Source organism: Culex pipiens, chromosome 3, assembly GCF_016801865.2.
Source record: "Culex pipiens pallens isolate TS chromosome 3, TS_CPP_V2, whole genome shotgun sequence".
Taxonomy (NCBI): Eukaryota; Metazoa; Arthropoda; class Insecta; order Diptera; family Culicidae; genus Culex; species Culex pipiens.
Genome location: NC_068939.1, coordinates 88,073,778 through 88,095,368, shown reverse-complemented (window position 1 = coordinate 88,095,368; position 21,591 = coordinate 88,073,778). Strand labels below are relative to the sequence as shown.

The 21,591-nt window shown below is 36.2% G+C and overlaps 2 protein-coding genes and 1 long non-coding RNA gene across 4 annotated transcripts in view; all 3 read right to left on the bottom strand.

Moving 5' to 3' along the window:
* LOC120429807 (uncharacterized) overlaps window positions 1–21,591 on the bottom strand; it is a 767,258-nt gene that overhangs the window by 724,533 nt on the left and 21,134 nt on the right. The gene's annotated exons all lie outside the window — the stretch shown is intronic.
* LOC120414630 (protein A16-like) lies at window positions 2,584–3,193 on the bottom strand. Its single transcript, XM_039575865.2, has one exon. The coding sequence runs from the start codon at window positions 3,184–3,186 to the stop codon at window positions 2,638–2,640; it is 549 nt and encodes a 182-aa protein (XP_039431799.1). The 5' UTR covers window positions 3,187–3,193; the 3' UTR covers window positions 2,584–2,637.
* LOC120414632 (uncharacterized) lies at window positions 13,983–18,598 on the bottom strand. The gene is made up of 3 exons (XR_005605103.2): window positions 18,241–18,598; window positions 17,992–18,138; window positions 13,983–14,532 (listed from the first exon to the last, which is right to left on the bottom strand). It is a non-coding gene; the product is annotated as an uncharacterized LOC120414632 (long non-coding RNA).

Genomic DNA, 21,591 nt, shown 5'->3' with positions numbered 1-21,591 from the left:
CAATTTTACTAATGACTCCCGAACAGTGCGCGGGGCCAAATTGCCTTTAAATGCGTGGCGCTCGGGGTTTTTTGTTGTTCATCGTTTTTCAGCCTAATGCATATACGTCAAATTTGCACGCTAAATGAGGTTTACCACAGATACCGCCATGGTGTGTGTAGTCGTGTACAGTGAGGAATCTTTTTTGATGTAATTGTTGAACCTAGAAAAAAAAATGATTTTAAAAATTTAAATTGTTTTAATCAAACATTTACAATTTCCAGTTGCAGTTAAATTACAAGCACAGAAACATTAAAAATACAACGATTTAAGGGGTTACATACATGTAAATTGTCAAAAATGTCAGAGGTTGGTATGAGTACACATTCAAACTTTTTTAAATCTTTTTGCATGGCATTTAAATATACATTTTCATCTATTAACAAAATTTATTTGAAGACATTTGGATGTACCAATGTACCATTGCCGAGATATAGCTATTTTAAGCTAGCAGTTTCAAAAAACGGGTGCCACGATATCTCAACACTGCTTTGACCAAATCTGCTCAAAATTTTGGTGAAGACTCATTAAACCAGTCCTGTGTGCATGACGAAGGCCGATTTTCAAAAAGTTTGTTTAAAAAAAAGATAAAAATATTTTTATGTTTTTCATATAAAAAAATTTCAGTTTTTGATTTTTGTATTTTTTAAAAAAGCAAAATTTCAAAATCGGACTTCGTCATGCACACGGGATATGTCTTGGGAGTCTTCACCCCAAATTTCAGCCAATTTGGTCCATCCCATCTCGAGATATCGTGGCACCCGTAAATCAACTTGGTGTTTAGAGAAAAACGTTCACAAAGTTTGACAGTTCGCTTTGCGCATGGCAAAAATGTGAACTTGAATCGTTTCTTACTCAGTTCAGTCACGAAATATCTTCATGAAACTTTCAGGAGTGATTGAAAATCGTCTTATTAGTAAACTAGTGAATATTCTGAAATTTGAAATTTTGTGATTTTTTACATGTATGTAACCCCTTAAATACTAAGTAGTAATTTATCAGTACACTTCGAAACCTCACTGTACCACATGAATGAATGAATACGATGCCGATCACGATCAAATGCGCCATTGAGCATATCCAAAAAAAGCTTTTTGTTAACTTTTTATTAATTTATTGGCTCAAAATGCTCCCAAGTTGATCGTTTTTTACCGCTGCGAATCTTTTCGTGAGATTTTTCGCTCGTCCACAATTGACGCGTGCGGGGCCTTAGAGACGGATTGACGGATGAAGATGGTCCGAGTCGTTTTGCTACATTTTGAAACAAAATCAGTTTGTGTAGCACAGTGGGTTGAAGTCGTGATGGGAGCGTTATGGGGGAAAAGTCGTGATTTGACGTAAGGGTCAAGCGGTGGGTCAGCTGATAGTGGGATAATGAATTGCAGTTTGCATTTTAAAGGGTTAGAAAATAGTTCGGGAAAGCTCGCAAAATCAATTGTTAATACAATGTTTGTTGGAATGAATCGCAGTACAAATCCTTTTTTTTTGCGAAAAAAAATCTTGATTTTTAGTGTCATTTTGAGGATTTTTGTTCTGCAAAACGGTGGTCGCATCATTTGGTTACCCTCTGCTGAAAAACTGTCCTCTATATTTATTTTTTTGGGATAGAAGGGGGATGAAAGTTTTATCCATTACCGACAATTACCGACATTAATGACGGCTGTTTGTCTACATTGAAAAAAATAAATAAAAAGCGTGTTCTTGCAAATACTTAAAACATTACTGAAGACATTAAATCAATCAAAAAATGTCTTTGTGAGATACAGATTTTCAAATATTTAGCTGCCATTTTTGTATGGACAGTAAGGTGCACAGAATATGGGACTTTTTCTCAAAACCTCGCTCCACAAGCTGAATATTGTTCCTTTAGCTATTTTAGGACTCTGGACCAAATATGAGCATAATCGGTCAACATTTACCCATTGATTCTCGAAAGTGAAGTTTGTATGGGAAAAATCGAAAAAATGTATGAAAAACCCAAGTGGGATTCTTATTGGAAATTTAATGCTCTACAACTTTGTAGAACATGCCAAAGCTGTAAAATTCGATCCTGAAAAGTTGGTAGCGATGTAAAAAAGTCATTTTTGTATGAAAAACGTTTTTTTTTTGCCAACTTTAGGCTCGAGTATCAATGGGTTAATCCTAACCAAATTCGCTCAAAATTTACACAGATGCTTAAAATAACCTAAAAAACTGTTTTCCGCTTTTGGAGCAGGGGGTCATTTTTTCTGGGCACCCTAATGGACAGCTGTCAAATTTGTATGGAGAACTGTATGGACGAACCGATGACTGAAAATTTCTTCTTTAATCACAGGGAAGGTACCAAAGAAGGTACCCACAAAGTTGAGGACAGACAAAAAAAAATGCAAAAATAACCGCAGGCTGAAATCGCAGAGAATTGCTCAGATTTGAAAACAAATACTTTACTTGTTCTGAAAACGAATTCCAGAGCCTATGAATCAGCTTAATGAGCCGAGTATGCAAACGACTTGTTTTCTTTTGCTTCATTTTTTTATTCTTTTACTAAATATCTTGCTGATAGCATTACAAGTTTTAACAAATCTGAACTGCAGCCTTTATTCATCATCAAGCAGCAAGCTAGACATCCTGGCAAATTACTCCCATTCTAAATGCACAGTTTGTGGCAATCCATGGTGCTCCGATAAGGTTCTGAACCGCTACACAGTTGGTGGTTCCAAATGGGTTGGTGGTTACAAATGCGTTATTCGGCTGTCCAACTGCCCAGTTAAGATACCCGTTGGGATACCAAATGGGCCTGTTCGATGTAATCCACAGGTAGTTGTTTGGTCTGCCAAGATTCGTGGCCCCGATCCAGTATGAACTTCCGTAGGTACTTGACATCGCCAGTGCATCCTGGACGTCGATGTTGTCTTTTTGGGAGGTGATCGTGGCCGGCTGCAGTCCGTAGCTTCTACACGTTTGCAGCGATCCACTGAAGTCTACCGACACATAGCTTAGAACCACGTACTTGGATGAACCTAGGCGACTTTTTGGGGCGGCATCTTCCGGAATGGAGGATTGGTTTCCGTTGATGTTGGATCCACCCGGAATGTCGTCGATTGCAGCTGAATCGCAAACAATCACGACCGTGAGCAGGAGAATTGCAAGTGGAACTTTGGGAAACATTTTGAGTCAACTGAGTTTCTTGCATTTTGCAGTGGTTATTTATACCTTGAAAGTGGAACTGCAGAGATACCACGTGAATCTTACCTGACTTATCTTGACACTTATCTTGCAAACTATCTTACGATTATTACGTAAAATGGTCATCTGAATGAAACTGCACTAATACGATCTAAGTGGTATTCCAGTTATTACCAGGAATATCTGACCTACATTTATACACAATGCATGTGTCGGGAAATTGGACCAAGTTGGATAAACCTAATTGGTTTGCATAAGATTTATTAGTTCAAATTTTATAATTATGATTTGCCATCGCGGCTATTCTGGTTCAATTTCTAAAGGATAGTTGAGTCCAGAGTACCTTTACCCGAGAATGGGTAAATACCCAAGTAGCACTCATAACTTGTCGACTGTTGAATAATAGTTAGACAGCTGTTTTGGATCAACATACGAGAATAAATGTAAACGTTAGTTAAATAACAGTTTGTTTCACAACTTGTATAACTGACTTATGTAACTCTTGAGATGTGTGCCACACAAGTGTTAAAACACAGTCAACTTCACTCGTTTCCAACTTTTACACTCAACATAGGGAATATTTTCATATGATTGGGAGGGTAAGCAATTTGCTTTCACTATTAAAACAATTTATCTTGGAACACTTTTGATAGAAACTTACTAGCTCACTTCCTATTGAGTTATTTATCACTTTATTTCACTTGAAAACACTTTTTATTAGCTGTAATTGAACGTCAAAGTGCTGATATGCCAAGATGCTGTTCCTTCATCTGCAAGGTTGTACTCGAAAACAGTTTGTTGAATAAAAACAATATTGCACTGTTTGTTTCACTGCTTATCTAACATTGTCATGTGACGGCATCTTCTGAAAAATGGGTGTGGCTAACCATTCTATAAATAACCTTAGGTTTTCTCGCTTTGTTACACAAATGTTATCGGAGAATAGATTATATAACTGATGCTCAACATACATATTCAACTTGACATTGCGTGTTGTAAGGTGGTGTAAATTTGTACATGAGGAATTTAGAGTTTTAATAATGTTTATTTATTGAAGATTACAATAGTTTTGATTGTTGACCAATTAATTTGTATACATTTCGCTGGTAAAAGCTACAAAAAATATCAGCTTATAGAGTTTATGATAGAGAAAACAAAAAATCATAATCGATTTTCAATATTACTCCATGGTACGGTAATCGAAATGACAGTTGAAACGGTTTGTTATAACAAAGTTATATAGTGGAATTTTTTAAAACTGACTTGAAACAAACTTATATAACTTCAATTCCAATGACAGCCTTCGTTGGAGTCGGGTAAGTGACATTCGGGATTGTGGCCCATTCGGGAAAATGGCATTCGGGGATGTGGACGATTAGGGGAAATGGGAAATTCGGGTAAATGGAATTCGGGGAAATGACTATTAGGGGAAGTGTCTTTTCGGGGAAGTGGCATTCGGGGAAATGTCCCTTCGGTAATATGGGTTTCGGGGAAATGTCATAGATTCAAGTTCTTTGAATCTATGACATTTCCCCGAAACCCATATTACCGAAGGGACATTTCCCCGAATGCCACTTCCCCGAAAAGACACTTCCCCTAATAGTCATTTCCCCGAAATCCATTTACCCGAATTTCCCATTTCCCCTAATCGTCCACATCCCCGAATGCCATTTTCCCGAATGGGCCACAATCCCGAATGTCACTTACCCGATTAGTCATATCCCTGAATAGTCATTTCCCTGAATGCCATTTCCCCGAAGGCGGTCAAGCGGAAATGCCCGGTGCCCCGGAGCGCGCGCGCTCCTGGGCACCGGGCATTTCCGCTTGACCGCGTTCGGGGAAATAGTATTTTAAAATAAAAAAAAATGATGACAATTTTTATCACATCAAACTACATATTTAAAGGTTCGTAATGGCCTTGAATGATCAACTTTCTTTTTGGCTTCATTCAGAACAGACGTAGCATTTTAGGGGGGATTCAATACAAATTCCAATACAATGAATATTGTTACAGACTTTTTTTTATACATATATTCTCAAAACAAATACTTTTTTCTTATAGACATGATAATAATAATGCAATAGAAGTTTTGTTATTTTTTATGATTCAAAAAACATACCGTGCGATTTTCGTAGTACAGACTTATCATTTTATTCACATTGCTGGTTTGGGATTTGGTGAAAAGTATAATCAACAAAAACTTTAAATAAAATTTGTACCAGCCTTATGTACCTATTTGTTCGATTTTTGGGTTCTTGAACAAAATTCGAAAAAAGACAAATTTCCTTGCAAATTTCTCAAAAACTACATCTAATTATGCGGTTGAATACAAATGTTAATTGAATAAAAAAAAATCTAGTACAGTCCAGACTTGATTATCCCAAGACTTCGGAAAAATTTCACTTCGGATAATCAAAACTTCAGATAATCGAATCACGAAATTTTTTTTTATGATGCCTATTTTTTTATTGTCGAGCGTATGTCCCCTAAACTACGTTAAAGTGATTTAGAACTTTTAAATCCAAGGCCAATATGGCGGTGTTGAAATATTGAAAAAATGCATTTTATTATTTAATAGGCAATCAACTATTCAAATTTAACTAAAATGGGGTTGCAGTATTCAAATTTGATGTTTAAAACAAGAAAAAGAAAAAACGAAAAAAAAAATTTTGTTCGTGATTCGATTATTCGAAGTCCCATACAAACCTTCGGATAATCAAACTTCGGATAATCGAAACATCGGATAATCGAGGCTTCAGATAATCGAGTCTGGACTGTGATTGGGTCCTAAAATTAAGCTTAAATTTGTGATATTATTGTTCACAACGATATGGCTTATTTTTCTAAGTACAGTGACCCTTTGAACGACCGCAAAGGATTTAAAATGGATTTTTAATTCAATTTTTAATAATTCACTTCACGGCCCTTCTTGGCAGAAAAAACTTCTACTTGACAGCTCGTTCCAAGGGGACCATAGTGGATCCATAGAAAAATTGTTGACTTGTCAATAACTTTTTTTTTGCATAAAAATGAAAAAAACGTCATCAGAAATGGTTTTTAATCATGTTTCTTACCGTTGTTCATAAAAATTGACAAAGGGCTTTACTACCCAATTTACAACATTTAATCAACAGCATTCCCGAAAATGCTGTTTGTTCGGTAAAATTGAGAAAGAAAATATCTGTTATTCATGGAAAAAGGCTTTAGCGAAAATGATGATTAGGGGATATGAAAATTCGGGAAAATTTAAATTTAAATAAACGACAATTGGCGTAAGTGTCACTTCGGGGAAATGGCATTCGGGGAACTGGCCGATTAGAGGAAATGGCATTCGGGGAAATGGCCGATTAGGGGAAATGGCATTCGGGGATATAGCCGATTAGGGGAAATGATATTCGGGGAAATGGCATTCGGGAATGTGGCTGATTAGGGGAAGTGGTATTCGGGGATGTGGCCAATTAGGGGAAATGATTTTCGGGGAAATGGCATTCGGGGAAATGTCATTCGGGGAAATGAGCTAGACCCAAGTTCTTTAGCTAACAAAACAGACAGCAGCCTTCTTATTGACGCTTGGGCCAGCTTGTTTACTATGAAGCCCCGTGGAGAGATGTGGAAGCGCGCCTGCCCGAGCATGGGTAAATAACAAGGGAAATGCGTAAAAATACCTTTCTCTGGTATCAATACCAAATTTTGGTATTCCTGGACCCTTTAAAATTTGTCTTGAGGATTATGCAAGAGCAAAATGTGGTATCATACCAATTTAAGGTATTGTTTTGATATTGCAAAATTGCAGAATTTGTCAATGGTCGAACACCACATATTGGTATTCTTTTGGTATTACAGTGTTTTATCAAATTCCTCTGAAACTATGGGAAAATTTTGACCAATTTTGACAAAGTAATTAATTTTGCACTAAAATGATGTCTCAAAGCGAATGCTTTCATTGAAAACCGGAAATTTCAAACTTGATTTTAAACATTTTTGATATACCCCCTACAGAAATGACTTGAAATTGTGGAAAATTTTCTAAGTCTAAGAAATCTATTTTCAGTAAAAAGAAGTATGCAGTAATTTTTGTAGTGTCCCAGACCATGCCTCTACGCATTTTTTTTCAATTTCAATGATGATGGTGTCATTCTATAGCTGAAAATCTGAAAAACAAGCAATAAATTGAAAAAGTAACTGTAAAAACGTAAAAAAATAGATTGGCAAAATATAATTATATTAGGTGGTAGAATAGGCCAAATGCTACCAAAAACAAACATAAACTAAACAAGATATATGCAAATTAAAATACTAAAAATAAAACAAGAAAAACATGAAACAAGAGAAGTAAAGTTTTTTAGTAGAGCAAAAGTTGCTCAAAATGACCTCCTGAACACGGGAAAAATAAAAAAAAATCGAAAAAAAATTGGGCAGTAGAGGGGGGTTAATGAATTTGCACGGATCGGATATTTCTGGTCAAAACTGGAATACTGTGGTGTACACTTATTTTGCAAAGATTACTTTCATTCAGCCATTTTACGTAATAATCGTAAGATAGTTTGCAAGATAAGTGTCAAGATAAGTGTCAAGATAAGTGTCAAGATAAGTGTCAAGATAAGTCAGGTTAGATTCACGTGATATCACTGCAGTTCCACTTTCAAGGTATAAATAACCACTGCAAAATGCAAGAAACTCAGTTGACTCAAAATGTTTCCCAAAGTTCCATCTGCGATTCTCCTGCTCACGGTTGTGATTGTTTGCGATTCAGCTGCAATCGACGACATTCCGGGTGGATCCAACATCAACGGAAACCAATCCTCCATTCCGGAAGATCCCGCCCCAAAAAGTCGCCTAGGTTCATCCAAGTACGTGGTTCTAAGCTACGTGTCGGTAGACTTCAGTGGATCGCTGCAAACGTGTAGAAGCTACGGACTGCAGCCGGCCACGATCACCTCCCAAAAAGACAACATCGACGTCCAGGATGCTTTGGCGATGTCAAATACCTACGGAAGTTCATACTGGATCGGGGCCACGAATCTTGGCAGACCAAACAACTACCTGTGGATTACATCGAACAGGCCCATTTGGCATCCCAACGGGTATCTCAACTGGGCAGCCGAACAGCCGAATAACGCATTCGTAACCACCAACCCATTTGGAACCACCAACTGTGTAGCGGTTCAGAACCTTATCGGAGCACCATGGGTTGCCGCAAACTGTGGGTTGAGACTGGGAGTAATTTGCCAGGATGTCTAACGTGTTGTTAGTTGATGGATTGAAGAATGCAGTTTAGTTTATTTTGAATCAAATAAAATTTTAGTAAGAAAAGAATGGTTGTTTCAGTTCAAAGTGCAAAATGTTTTCATTAGGAACTTGGTATTATTTAGTTTAAACAGTACATTTAAATAAAATGGTTTCCAAAAATGTAACAATACATTTGATTAATATTTTTAACGGAAAAGGGAACAGAATAGATTAAAGGAAGATGCAAACCAGTTTCCAAAAGGTTTAATCGCAATTTGGTAGAATTGTATCTGAATTTTTTTTTTTGAAATTCATGCCTTTAATCTTTTTGCAAGCGAAATAAATGTCATTCCAGGTTATATCTGAGAACGCTTTCGAATCCAGAAAGGAAACGATCGCCAGTTGTGTTGGTCCGAGCCGGGGATTGAACTCCGATCTACCGCTTACGAGGTGGAAGTGGGGCTCGGTCCAACTTAGATAACAATTATATAATTTGTTTACGTGCCTTATGTACGAAAGTAGCTCAGATAGTCCCGGACAAAACTGGAATAATGTCCACATCGTATTAGTGCAATTTCATTCAGACGACCATTTTACGTCATAATAGTGGAATCAAATGTTTGCAAGATAAGTTGTGAGATAACGTTGACATAACTTGAGTTAATGCAGGTGATCCCACCGTATTTCCACTTTCACGATATAAATAACCTCTACAATTTCCAAGAAATTCAGTTGACTCTAAATGTTTCCCAGTCTTCCAATTGCGATTCTCCTGCTCTCGGTCGTGATTGTTTGCGATTCGGCTGCAATCGGCGACATTATTTCGACTATACCGGATGGAACCAAAATGACTGGAAACCAATCCACCGTTCCGGAACCACCCGCCGGAGGACGTCGCTCGGGTTCGTCCAAGTACGTGGTTTTGAGCGATCGATTGGTAGACTTTGTCGGAGCGTTGCAAGCGTGCAGAACCTACGGACTGCAGCCGGCATCGATCACCTCCCAAAAAGACACCGCCGAGGTTCAGATTGCGTTGGCCAGCTCGAGTTCGCAGCCCAGAGCAGCTTTCTGGATCGGCGCTACGAATCTTGGCAGACCAAACAACTTCCTGTGGCTCACATCAAACAGGCCCATTTGGTATCCGAACGGGTATCTCAACTGGGACATTGGCGAGCCGAACAACGTCGGGGGTGTGGAGCACTGTGTGGAGGTTATTAACGTTGTTGGAGCACCCTGGAACGACACGAACTGTCTTTTGAGGCGGGGTGTGATTTGTCAAGTTTAGAATAAAGGGGAAAAAATCAACAACTAAACATTGAAAATTAACATTGTCGTGCTATCTTGACACACGTCGCAAAAAAACGTATTTTGAATAAACAAAAACAAAAGAACTCAATGTAAACAATAACAAACAGTTTCTGTTTGGCTGACTATTATGTGCATTGTCCCAAAGTTTGGTTTAATTTGATTGCCGGAGTCCCGAGCTATAATTAAAAATATTTGCAAGAGTTGGGCATGTACGTGTGTCAAACGCATTCTTACCTGAAATCCCTTTGCCCATTTGTCGCACTTACATCAATTTTCAGGGTGTGTCAAGATAGCACGACAAGATTGAAACTTCTTTCATATAAAGATTGACACCAATGCACGGAGTTTTTTCGGTTTTTATTGAATATCTCAGGATTGACATCAAATTTCTGTGAAGGTCAAAAGGTGAGGCATTGTAAGCTGCACAAAATGGCCTTCCTAACTCAGTTTGGCCCAAAATGCATGTGCACGTAGCAACATTTGGCATTGATATTGAGTACACTTCTACCGTCCCTGTAATGGACGGTGAAAATTATAAATTGAACCATACTAATACAGAGTGTTTTTATTTCTATGCTGCACACCTGAATGCACCCAGACAAACAGACGGGGCGGTGCCACTCAAATGCATTCATATGAAAGAAAGAGAATATATGTAATTGATGCTTCACTGTTAACAAGACCATGAAAAAGCATGTGTCAGTGGCAAATTTCTTTTTTTTTCCCTTTCTATACAACTAATGATATAGCTTCAGGTTCACTTTGCTCGTTGAAAGATTTGTGATTGTTGAGCGGACTGCGATAACTTGCGGTAATTCATTAACAGTTGTTTATTTGCATAAGTTGAATGTTTTAAAAGACCACCTACGTATGATTGCATTACAATTTGATTAAGGTGCACGCAAAGTGGGAGCATCTCGTTAACAATGCCTCACTTTACCGTTTGAATTACTTCGTTTGAAGCCGGCGTATTTTGCTACACTTAGGGGAGAGATCCAGACCAGGTTGATCTTGTCGCAGGTCAATGTCGTACACAAGAGACTTCACGCATGGGAGTAGTTACTATCGCAGAAGTTGTTCAACGCCTCTAAGCAAGGTGCGAACCAGACGTTTACAAATTGAGTTAAGAGTTTTCCGATAAAATGATTCGCGGTGTATGATTGATCACGAAACCATGCTCGAAAAAAAAAACCCTCAGTCTGGCACAAGCTCTAATTTGCATCAATTCTAATCTGCATCACAAAGAGGTATCAACCGCCGTGGTAGCCGACATCGTGATGGGGAAAAATTAAATTCTGAATCGGAAGTTGCGTGGCCAGTCAGCAGCGGGCGGTGGCGGCTTCCATTCATGAGGCGCGCCGTTTATTATGCAATGTAATCATGACAATTACGGTGAGTTTACAGACTGGCCGGTACCGTCTATGGACAAAACGGCTTTATACTTGTTTGAAAAGGGGTTTGATCTGAATAATATACCACATCACTACCCAGAGATGACCTTCGATAAAGTTTCATTACCAAAGCCAATTCTAGTTCACTTTTCAAATGTGACTCAACTGTTGGACAAACATTTTTGAAACCATGATAAAAATAAATAAATCTAATTTACAAACTGGATACATACGGTAAAAATTATTTTAAAAGAAGTAGCTCCATGAACAAAATAAATGCTAATTTCCAAATATATCTGCTACAGATTGTAAAGCAACATGTAGATTTATGAAATCACTCTCTGAAAATCATTTTAGACACCACTAAAATTTGTTAATAAAAAAAAAAACGTCATCATCCCGGTACGAGAATCGAACTCACGACCTCTGGATTGGAACAGTATTCTCACTGAGTAGAATAATTCTTTGTAGGGATCTGACTTTGCCGAGCCAGACAGGAATCGAACCCATCACCTTCCGCTTACAAGACGAAACCCGCAAACTCACGGCCACGGTAGCTCGGTAATAATTAATACCTAAATTAAAAAAATCGAAAAAAAGCATACAATCCCTTAATTTTTCTCGAACTTGGCAGTTAAGGTGCAAACGTAACAATTGAAGTACCGTAAACTGGGGTGACTTTGATAGCCCGGGGTGACTTTGATAGGTTTTTCAAATGCCCGTCAAATTAATATCTCAACATTTTTGAGAATTTTGAGTATGTAATCATTGAGGGATAACTTATTGTCGAACATATATGCAAAAATGTGACTGTCATATTCGATGTATCAACATTAGTGGCCAAATCAAATTTCTATCAATGTCACCTCGGGCTATCAATGTCACCCCAGTTTAGGATACGTACAGTCCAGACTCGATTATCCGAAGCCCTGGGAAAAATTTCACTTCGGATAATCGAATCAAGAAAAAAAATGTTGTCTTATTTTTTATGGTCGAGCTTAAGTTTGACCCATAAACTATCCTAAAATGATTTAGAATTTTAAAATCCAAGATGGCGATTAAAAAACCTTTTCAAAAGAAATCAAGTGATAAAGAAATAGGAATATGAATAGAAAGTGAGCAAACAAGTTTCTATCACAAAGTTTACTAAATATGGGTCATTCTACCTGAAGTGTGCAAGAAAAAAATGCAAATTTGAAAATTACCATCTCCGATTCTGCTCAAATTTGGCAGAACTGTTGAGACTATCAAAACATGCAAAAATCCCGAATTTCATCCAGATCGGACCACCCCCTCCATTTTTGTACCCTCCCAATAAATCCACTTTTTGGCGATTTTTGAGTGAAACCCCTAGTTTCAAACGACGATAACTCAGGAACCACAAATCTTAGAGGGTCGGTCTTAGACTCAATTTTGAAGAAAATTGGACGTAGAATCCATTTCCGTGATCAAAATTTAGATTGAAATATTTGTTCTACCTGTATTGCGCAATTGAAAACTTTAAATGGCCCTATCTCAAAACAGCCCTATTTATTTTTTAAATTTGACCTCACCATCGTATTCCCCGTCCGATTTTACATAAGAATCACTTATCGACAGAAAGGAATATGTTTCGTTCCAGAGATATCGAATTTTGAAGTTTTAAGTATTTGAGATTCCCTGTATTTGCTTTATTTGCCGCATCTGCTAGAAGCACTCGGGAGCGCTGATCAATAACTGCTACCTGGTTATTTATTGAAATAAGATTTCATCCCAAAAATCATTAGCAAATTAGGCAAAAATTGAATGTACACCACTGTAGCCAACTGCTGCATAATCTTAAATTAAAAATATAGTATACGGTGAACTTGAGTGCTAGCCCACAGAACAGAGCAAGAACGACTAGCAGGAAGCTAGCAGGAAATTGCAATTGATCTTGTAAGTAATTGCGCAATACAGGTAGAACAAATATTTAAATCTAAATTTTGATCACGGAAATGGATTGTACGTCCAATTTCCTTCAAAATTTAGTCTAAATCCGACCTTCTAAGATTTGTGGTTCCTGAGTTATCGTCGTTTGAAGATAGGGGTTTCGCTCGAAAATCGCCAAAAAGTTGATTTTTTGGGAGGGTACAAAAATAGATGGGGTGGTCCAATTTGAATGAAATTCGGGATTTTTGCATGTTTTGATAGTCTCAACAGTTCTGCCAAATTTGAGCAGAATCGGAGATGGTAATTTTCAAATGCTGTTCCGCTTCAGATGGAATGACCCATATGTTGTTTAAATTGTGAAAATAAGCAAATTGAATGGAGTGAGTGCTTAACCTGCCAAACATATCCCGAGCAGGGGTAAATAACACGGGAATACCAAATTTTGGTATTACTTGGGCAAATAACAGAGACCAAAATGTGCCCTTGGTTGCCCAGTAATAGATGGTAAAATACCATGAAATCATACCAAAGTCTTCTATGTGGAAGGGCACAACAATACCAAACCATGTTATTCCAAGGGTAAAATAATACCACAAAATAAAACCATTTCAATACCAAGTTGAGGTCTTCTGGATTTTTGAACATTGCTTGAATACCAAAACTTGGTATTGCCATGGTTTTATTTTTAGGTATTCCCGCGTCCCGCATAAAGATTTCTGATGAACTTACAGTAAATTTTAACGTTACAAAACGATAAAATATATTGTCATTTTGACAGTGTTTTAACAGTAGACAGCATCGTTTTTTAAGATAACTTGCGTCGTATTTTGGGACTTTACCATAAAAAAGGGGGGTTGTTATGCACCGTTACCATAAAAATTTCGAATTTTTTCCATACATTTTTTTCCAAATACGACGCATTTTACTGTTAATCTAATGTTGCATTTTTCATCCAAAAATTCGTCCTGACTATAGAAAACATCATACATTAATAATATAAACAGCAAGCATTACAATGCATTGCACAGTAAATTTACAGTGCTTCATGGTTTTTTTCCCTACTAAATGGTACTGTAAAAACTATATTCGGACAATGAAATAAATAAGCACTACAATGTAATACACAGTGAAATTATATTTTTTTAATGTTTCTTCTGTACTTAATCTTACTTTAAAAACTATATTTGGACAGTGATATCAATCATTTATACAGTAAATTTAGCAGTATTTCTAAATTGTTTTTTTTATTGCATTTTATTTAAATTTCATTTAACGCTTTCTCTCCACGCCGTTTTCTTTTGAAATTCCGGTTCAATCAAGCCATCCACGGATCGATGGAACTGGTTCACGTTTCCTTTAGTTTAGTTCCAGTGCGTCCACACTGCTCGAAAATATATTCTTGATGAAGCTGAACACGTCGTCTACTTTAATGAACGGAGCTGTCGGCATTCGCGCAATCAAGCAGCACAATCCACGAGAAATTAGCCTCTGCAGAAAAGAAAAAAAAACTAAATTAGAGATAATTCGCTAGAAATACAAACAACATTGAACAAAAATAAAATTAGTTTGTTAACCCTCTAATGCCCAGAGCTATTTGCTTAGCATTAAAAAGTACCCCGTTTAATTTTGGTCCACTCAAACTCCGGTTGTTGGTCCTTTTTTTCTTTTGACTTTTTTTAGTTTGTACGATGATTTAACGTCAAACGAAAAACTGACGAACTGTCATTTTTTTATACAGAGCTCACGGGCACTAGAGTAGTACGGGACAAAAGTACGCATGGGACAACGTTACGTGGATCTTTTTGATACTTAATTTTTACCTTAAAAGCTCATATTCGGGTTTTTTACTTGATTTGATGGAAGATTGTGTAAGTTATTCAGAAAAGTCACTTTTCGGCCATTTTGATCTAATATTTGAAATTTACAGAATAAGGTTTTACAAAACTTCAGGTTCACAAAATTTTTGAAGCCATTTCACTAGCATTTAGTTTAACCAATTACTTTGCTAATCATAAAAGATTTTTTGTAATTTCTCTTTTTCTGATTTTGATTCAAAATCACTGAAAAATAGTATTTCTGCCAAAATCGAACCAAAAAATAAAACTTATGCAAAAATAAAACGGTTTTTAACCCTACAAATTAAACTTTACTTAGTCCCGTGTGGATCAATCGGACCGCGCACTGGACTCCAATCCAGAGGTCGCCGGTTCGAATCCCGCGGCGGGCGCTCTAAAATTCTTTGTGTAAATATGGGTATTCGGCGCCGTCGCTCCGTGCCATACACTTAGGAGCCCAGGGCGGCGAAGTCCTTGTAGATAAAAAGGAAGACACTAGTGGTTGGTACTAGCAATGGTGGCCGACAGCTATAAAGTCAACTTCGTTTTTTAGTTCAAGAAAGTCAATATACTATAAAATTATCTTTATTTATTCTATATTTTATTACTTAGGAGCCCAGGGCGGCGAAGTCCTTGTAGATAAAAAGGAAGACACTAGTGGTTGGTACTAGCAATGGTGGCCGACAGCTATAAAGTCAACTTCGTTTTTTAGTTCAAGAAAGTCAATATACTATAAAATTATCTTTATTTGGTGTTAAAAACGACCCCCCATTGAAAATTAGATGAAAAATTTAGTTTTAAACAAAAAATAAGCGAAAAATTTTTTTGCCCGCGTGATGCGTACCTTTGCCCCACATACGGGGCACTTCATTTTTTTAGCAATTGCCTGGTTTTCGATATACAAGCGATTTGAGGGAAATCCTAGTACTACGTGGTAAACATGTCGAATCTGAAATATTTAATGATCATCGATGACAGAGTGATGGTCATTAAGTAGCTACCTTTGCCCCGCTCTACTCTGTTATTACGAATATCGAGCTGACAAAACAGCAACATGTAGTTAAACATTCTGCCCAGTTGCTGTGAAGCTTACCATGGCTTTTCAAAAAGTTAAACTTCATGCTGCACGCACACACTCTTACTTTTAATTTCTCGTTATTGTAGTGTTTGTGAGCTCCGTGTAAAAAGGGTGTCAAACTTAAAATGGATCCCGATGGTTTGACTACAGCAGTATCAAAACAGAGGTTTCAGTGTATAATAATGCAACAAATGTTTTCACTTTTACCCACAACATCGAATCTGCGCAAAAAAAAAATATATATATTTAGGTGGCAGTGCGTGGCCGAATGGTTACGCTGTCCGCTTTGTAAGCGGATGATTCTGGGTTCGATTCCCATCTACTGCAACCTTCCATCGGATGAGGAAGTAAAATGTCGGTCCCGGTCTTTGTTGTTAGGCCGTTAAGTCATTCCAGGTGTAGAAGTCGTCTCCATGCCATAAGTACAAACAACACACCAAACCAAGCCTACTCCGGTGGAATTGCTAGCGGCGGTTGGACCCGCAAGCCAATGGTGGGGTGGAAGGTTCCTTGGAGTAGAAAGAGGTTTGGATGCTCTCCCCATTCAAGCCTTCGGACTCCTAGGTTCGAGCAGAAACTTGCAATTGGGTCCTAAAATGAAGCTTAGATTGCTGATACAGTGGACTCTCTGGCTGTCGATCTTCTCGATATCAATATTGCTCCAGCTGTCAATAAATTTTTCAGTCCCTTCAAATAGATTGCTTTGATTTTCCGTTCTATAATTTGATAACTCCCGCTCTCGACGGTCCCTTCAATATCGACAACGAGAGAGTCCACTGTATTATTGTTTACAGCGATAAAGCTTATTTTTCTGAGTACAATGACCCTTTGTACGACCACAAAAAGTTTAAAATGGATTTTTAAATCAATTTTGAAAAATTAACCTCGCGGTCCTTCTTGACAGAAAAGATCCTACTTGACAGCTCGTTCCAAGGGGACCATAGTTGATCCATCGAAAAAATGTTGTCTTGTCAAAAAAAATTTTTGCTTTGAAATGAAAAAAAGTGATCAGGAATGGTTTTTAATCGTGTTTTTTACCGTTGTACATAAAAATTGACATAGGGCTTTAGTACCCAATAGAGACCACAAACGACCCGGGGGTCGTTAATATGGATGGTTTGATTTTTTTAGGTGGATCAATCGGACCGCGTACTGGACTCACAATCCAGAGGTCCGGCGGCGAGCGCCATAAAATTCTAAGTGTCAATTTTTCGGGGCTTCGTTCCAAGCTATACCCTCGTACACTTAGGTGCCCAGTGCGGCGAAGTCATTGCAGATAAAAGGAAGACACTAGTGGTTGGTACTACAAATAGTGCACCAGAGCACCACTAGGAAGATGATTATTTTTTTTTTAACATAAAAACTCGTTCTTCGAATTTATTGGTACAGTTGTTAAAAATGATTCAAACAAATTTAAAAAAAATCATGTTCTTTCTTTGAAGATGTTTCTAAGGGTTGATTTTTAAAACCCAGGCATTTTCAAATTGTCTCTGATATTTCTTGTACAGAGCGGATTTGTTAGCCAGAATTTTGCTACTTCGATCTTTCGAATTAAAAATCACGAAAGCGGTCGAACTAATGTTAACAATTCTACCCCATTGTTTGCCAATTCCCGAGCATTTTGTGTCGTGCTTTTGACAGTTGTCAGTCGTTCCAATTAGGTTTTACGCCGACTCGATTTTTAGGTTAGAAATTTGACAGTTCGGCTGCAATGTTTACATTTTTTGCACGTGTGTCTAAATAAAAATGTGTGTGCGTGTGCGCTCGTGACGTCACGCTGTAAAACCTAATTAGCGAATGCAATGCTATTCGAATTGAAAATTCCGCTCTGTACTGGTTTGATCTAATTAACGAAAAAAAATACTTTTTGATTAAATTTCGCAATTTTGCAGGTGCTTAATTTTTTTTATGAATTCTATATGAACACCTGTAACTTAGGTTAACGTAATGGGGCCGTGTATCTGCCTTCCTCATAGAAAAAAAAACAGAAAAAAAATCCCAGGCACAAATTTCACTTCACAACCCAATACTCACTCGTGGTTGCTAAACTTCTCGTCGCCATTCGGGAGCCGTACCGGATCCGTCGCCTGGTGGATCTGTCCAGTCAACACCAGCACCAGCACCGGGAACGCGTTCAGGACCTTTCCAGCGCGTCCTTCCTGCACGTCATGGCGGCTCCTCCTAGAAGACAACAAACACAAAAAATGTGGTTAATTATGACAAATGCCAGCTGTGGGATGAGATTCCGCCCCCCTGAAATTACACCGACATCAAATTACTCACCTGCAATTTTTGTTGCTTCACAACAGATCAACCCGGCGGATCTGTCCAACAGGTCCAACAAACACCGGGAGGTAGCTCCGGGAACCTCGCCAGGAACGCGTTCAAACAAGTGCCGGATGCCGATTACGCGGAAATAACCGAACCAAAAAAAAACCAAACGGCGACGCGAACACGCGCGAGTGAAAAAAAAATGACAGCTCGGCGCTCGCTCAACCATGGTGCGTTCGTTTCTTGAGCGTCGGCTGCACATGTTCAGTGTGTCATGGTGCGTTCGTTTTAGGAGTGTCGCACGGGTTCGGTGTAATAGTGCGTTCATTGTAAATATTATTTTTTAAAGTTTAATGTTAAATTTAAATGTTACAATCGAGATTAATATGTTAAACTGTTAAAATGTTAAAATGTTAAAATGTTAAAATGTTAAAATGTTAAAATGTTAAAATGTTAAAATGTTAAAATGTTAAAATGTTAAAATGTTAAAATGTTTAAATGTTTAAATGTTTAAATGTTAAAATGTTTAAATGTTTAAATGTTTAAATGTTTAAATGTTTAAATGTTTAAATGTTTAAATGTTTAAATGTTTAAATGTTTAAATGTTTAAATGTTTAAATGTTTAAATGTTTAAATGTTTAAATGTTTAAATGTTTAAATGTTTAAATGTTTAAATGTTTAAATGTTTAAATGTTTAAATGTTTAAATGTTTAAATGTTTAAATGTTTAAATGTTTAAATGTTTAAATGTTTAAATGTTTAAATGTTTAAATGTTTAAATGTTTAAATGTTTAAATGTTTAAATGTTTAAATGTTTAAATGTTTAAATGTTTAAATGTTTAAATGTTTAAATGTTTAAATGTTTAAATGTTTAAATGTTTAAATGTTTAAATGTTTAAATGTTTAAATGTTTCAATACACTCAACCCCCGGTGGTTGGTCACTTTTTCGTTTGAAAAAACAAACTAAACTGTCACTTTTTACACGACGCACACTATCAAAACGAACGTTTGGTAGTGTATGTGAACTCCATGTAAAAGGGGTGTCAAACTAAAAAGTGACCCCGTTGGTTTGACAACAGTTGGTATCAAACCGTCGGAGTTTGAGTGTAATAAAATCAAAAAAATATAAAGTTTCAGAGTATCAAAACTTCACAATGTGTAGAAGCAATCAAACAACATTTAATTCTAAAATGTAAAAATTTCGAAAAAATCTAATATTTTTTATGTTGCCATATATTTAGTATTATTTTATGAATATTTTATTACTGAAATATTTCTATTTTCGACTCTTTTGATATTTTAATATTTATTTTTTTAAATATTTCAATGTTTTAATATTTTAACATCTTAATTTTTGAATATATTTTATAACAAAATAGTTTATTTTTCTAGTATTTCAATACTTTTAAAATGAAAATAGTTTAATATTTTAATATTTTAGTACTTTAATATTTCAATAATTTGATTTTATTTGATTTGAGCTTGTCAAAATCGTTTGTAATGTTTTGTATTTAAAATATAACTCGGTTTTCAATACTTTAATTACAAGATTCGCAATATTAAAAAAAATTACACTACGTAACTATAACATTACAATGAAACTTACTGTAAAAAATAATTGAAAAAAAATGCATTATGAGATTTCCAATAACAGAACCATAATATTTGCTGTAACGATAAATTTTAAGGTAGCTCTATCGGCATTCCAATAAAGTTCGAAAAAGTTAACAATAAACTTACCATAGATATTATAATATCTATTGTAACTGCATGATTTTAACAGTGCAAATCATCATATAATTTTATGCGGGGTACTTGGAAAATCAGATTTTGGTATTCCTGTGGTCTTCCACATACATGATTTTGGTATGATTTCATGGTATTTTACCATCTATTACTGAGCAACCAAGAGCACATTTTGATCGCTGGTATTTGCTCAAGAAATACCTAAATTTGGTATTTTCATACCATTTTTAGTGCAACAGTTGCAGTTAGTGAAAAAACGGAAATGATCCATATGCAACAGCCAAATCTACTCACCTGATGATTCCATGTTGTTTTAAGTGATATTCATCACCACATCGAATGCATTTGTAATTGATGAACGGCCTGTGCATGAAGTTCTTGAAGCTTCTGAAAAATAACATGATTGATAAATAAGTGTTATTAAAACGAAACTGGATTGAAATTCACCAAAATTCAATAATCTGTCGATTGACTCGTTTTTCAAAGTATTTGTTTATCCCGACTAAGATAAATTTCAACGATTTGAAAAAAAATGTTAGTGGGTACTTAAAAAAAATTGAAAATCAGCTTTAACATTTTTGGGTTTCAAGTCATTTTAGCGCAAAATTATTTAGATCGTCAAAATTTATAAAAAAAAATTCCATAGTTTCAGAGGAATTTGATGAAACACTTCAATACCAAAATAATACCAAAATGTGGCATCCTGACTTAGAAAAATTTCCACAATTTCAAGTCATTTCTTTTGGGGGGTATATCAAAAATGTTTAAAATCAAGTTTGAAATTTCCGGTTTTCAATGAAAGCATTCGCTTTGATATATCATTTTAGCGCAAAATTAATTATTTTGTCAAAATTGGTCACAATTTTCCCATAGTTTCAGAGGAATTTGATAAAACACTTTAATACCAAAATAATACCAAATTGTACCATCCTGACTTTCCACAATTTCAAGTCATTTCTTTAGGGGGTATATAAAAAAAATTTAAAATCAAGCTTGAAATTTCCGGTTTTCAATGAAAGCATTTGCTGTGAGACATCATTTTAGCGCAAAATTAATTATTTTGTCAAAATTGGTCAAAATTTTCCCATAGTTTCAGAGGAATTTGATAAAATACTGTAATACCAAAAGAATACCAGAATGTGGTGTTCGACCATTGACAAATTCTGCAATTTTGCAATATCAAAACAATACCTTAAATTGGTATGATACCACATTTTGCTCTTGCATAATCCTTAAGACAAATTTTAAAGGGTCCAGGAATACCAAAATTTGGTATTGATACCAGAGAAAGGTATTATTACGCATTTCCCTTGTTATTTACCCATGCTCGGGTATATGGGAATTTCCCCTATTCAAAAAAAATTGATACACGAAAATAATGCCGATTTTAAATTGGCGTGATATTGAATGTTTGGCCCTTTTGAAATGATAGTCTTGAAAAAATAGAATTATTTATATTTTAACATTGAAAATAGGACCATTAGATGCCGAGATATCTACATTAGAAAATAGCAGGTTATTTGGGTGAGACTTAAAAAACATCAATTTTCCTGTTTATAAATCATTCCAGCATTCGATTATTTTTCAAAATTGAGCAAACATGGGCACTAATTAAAA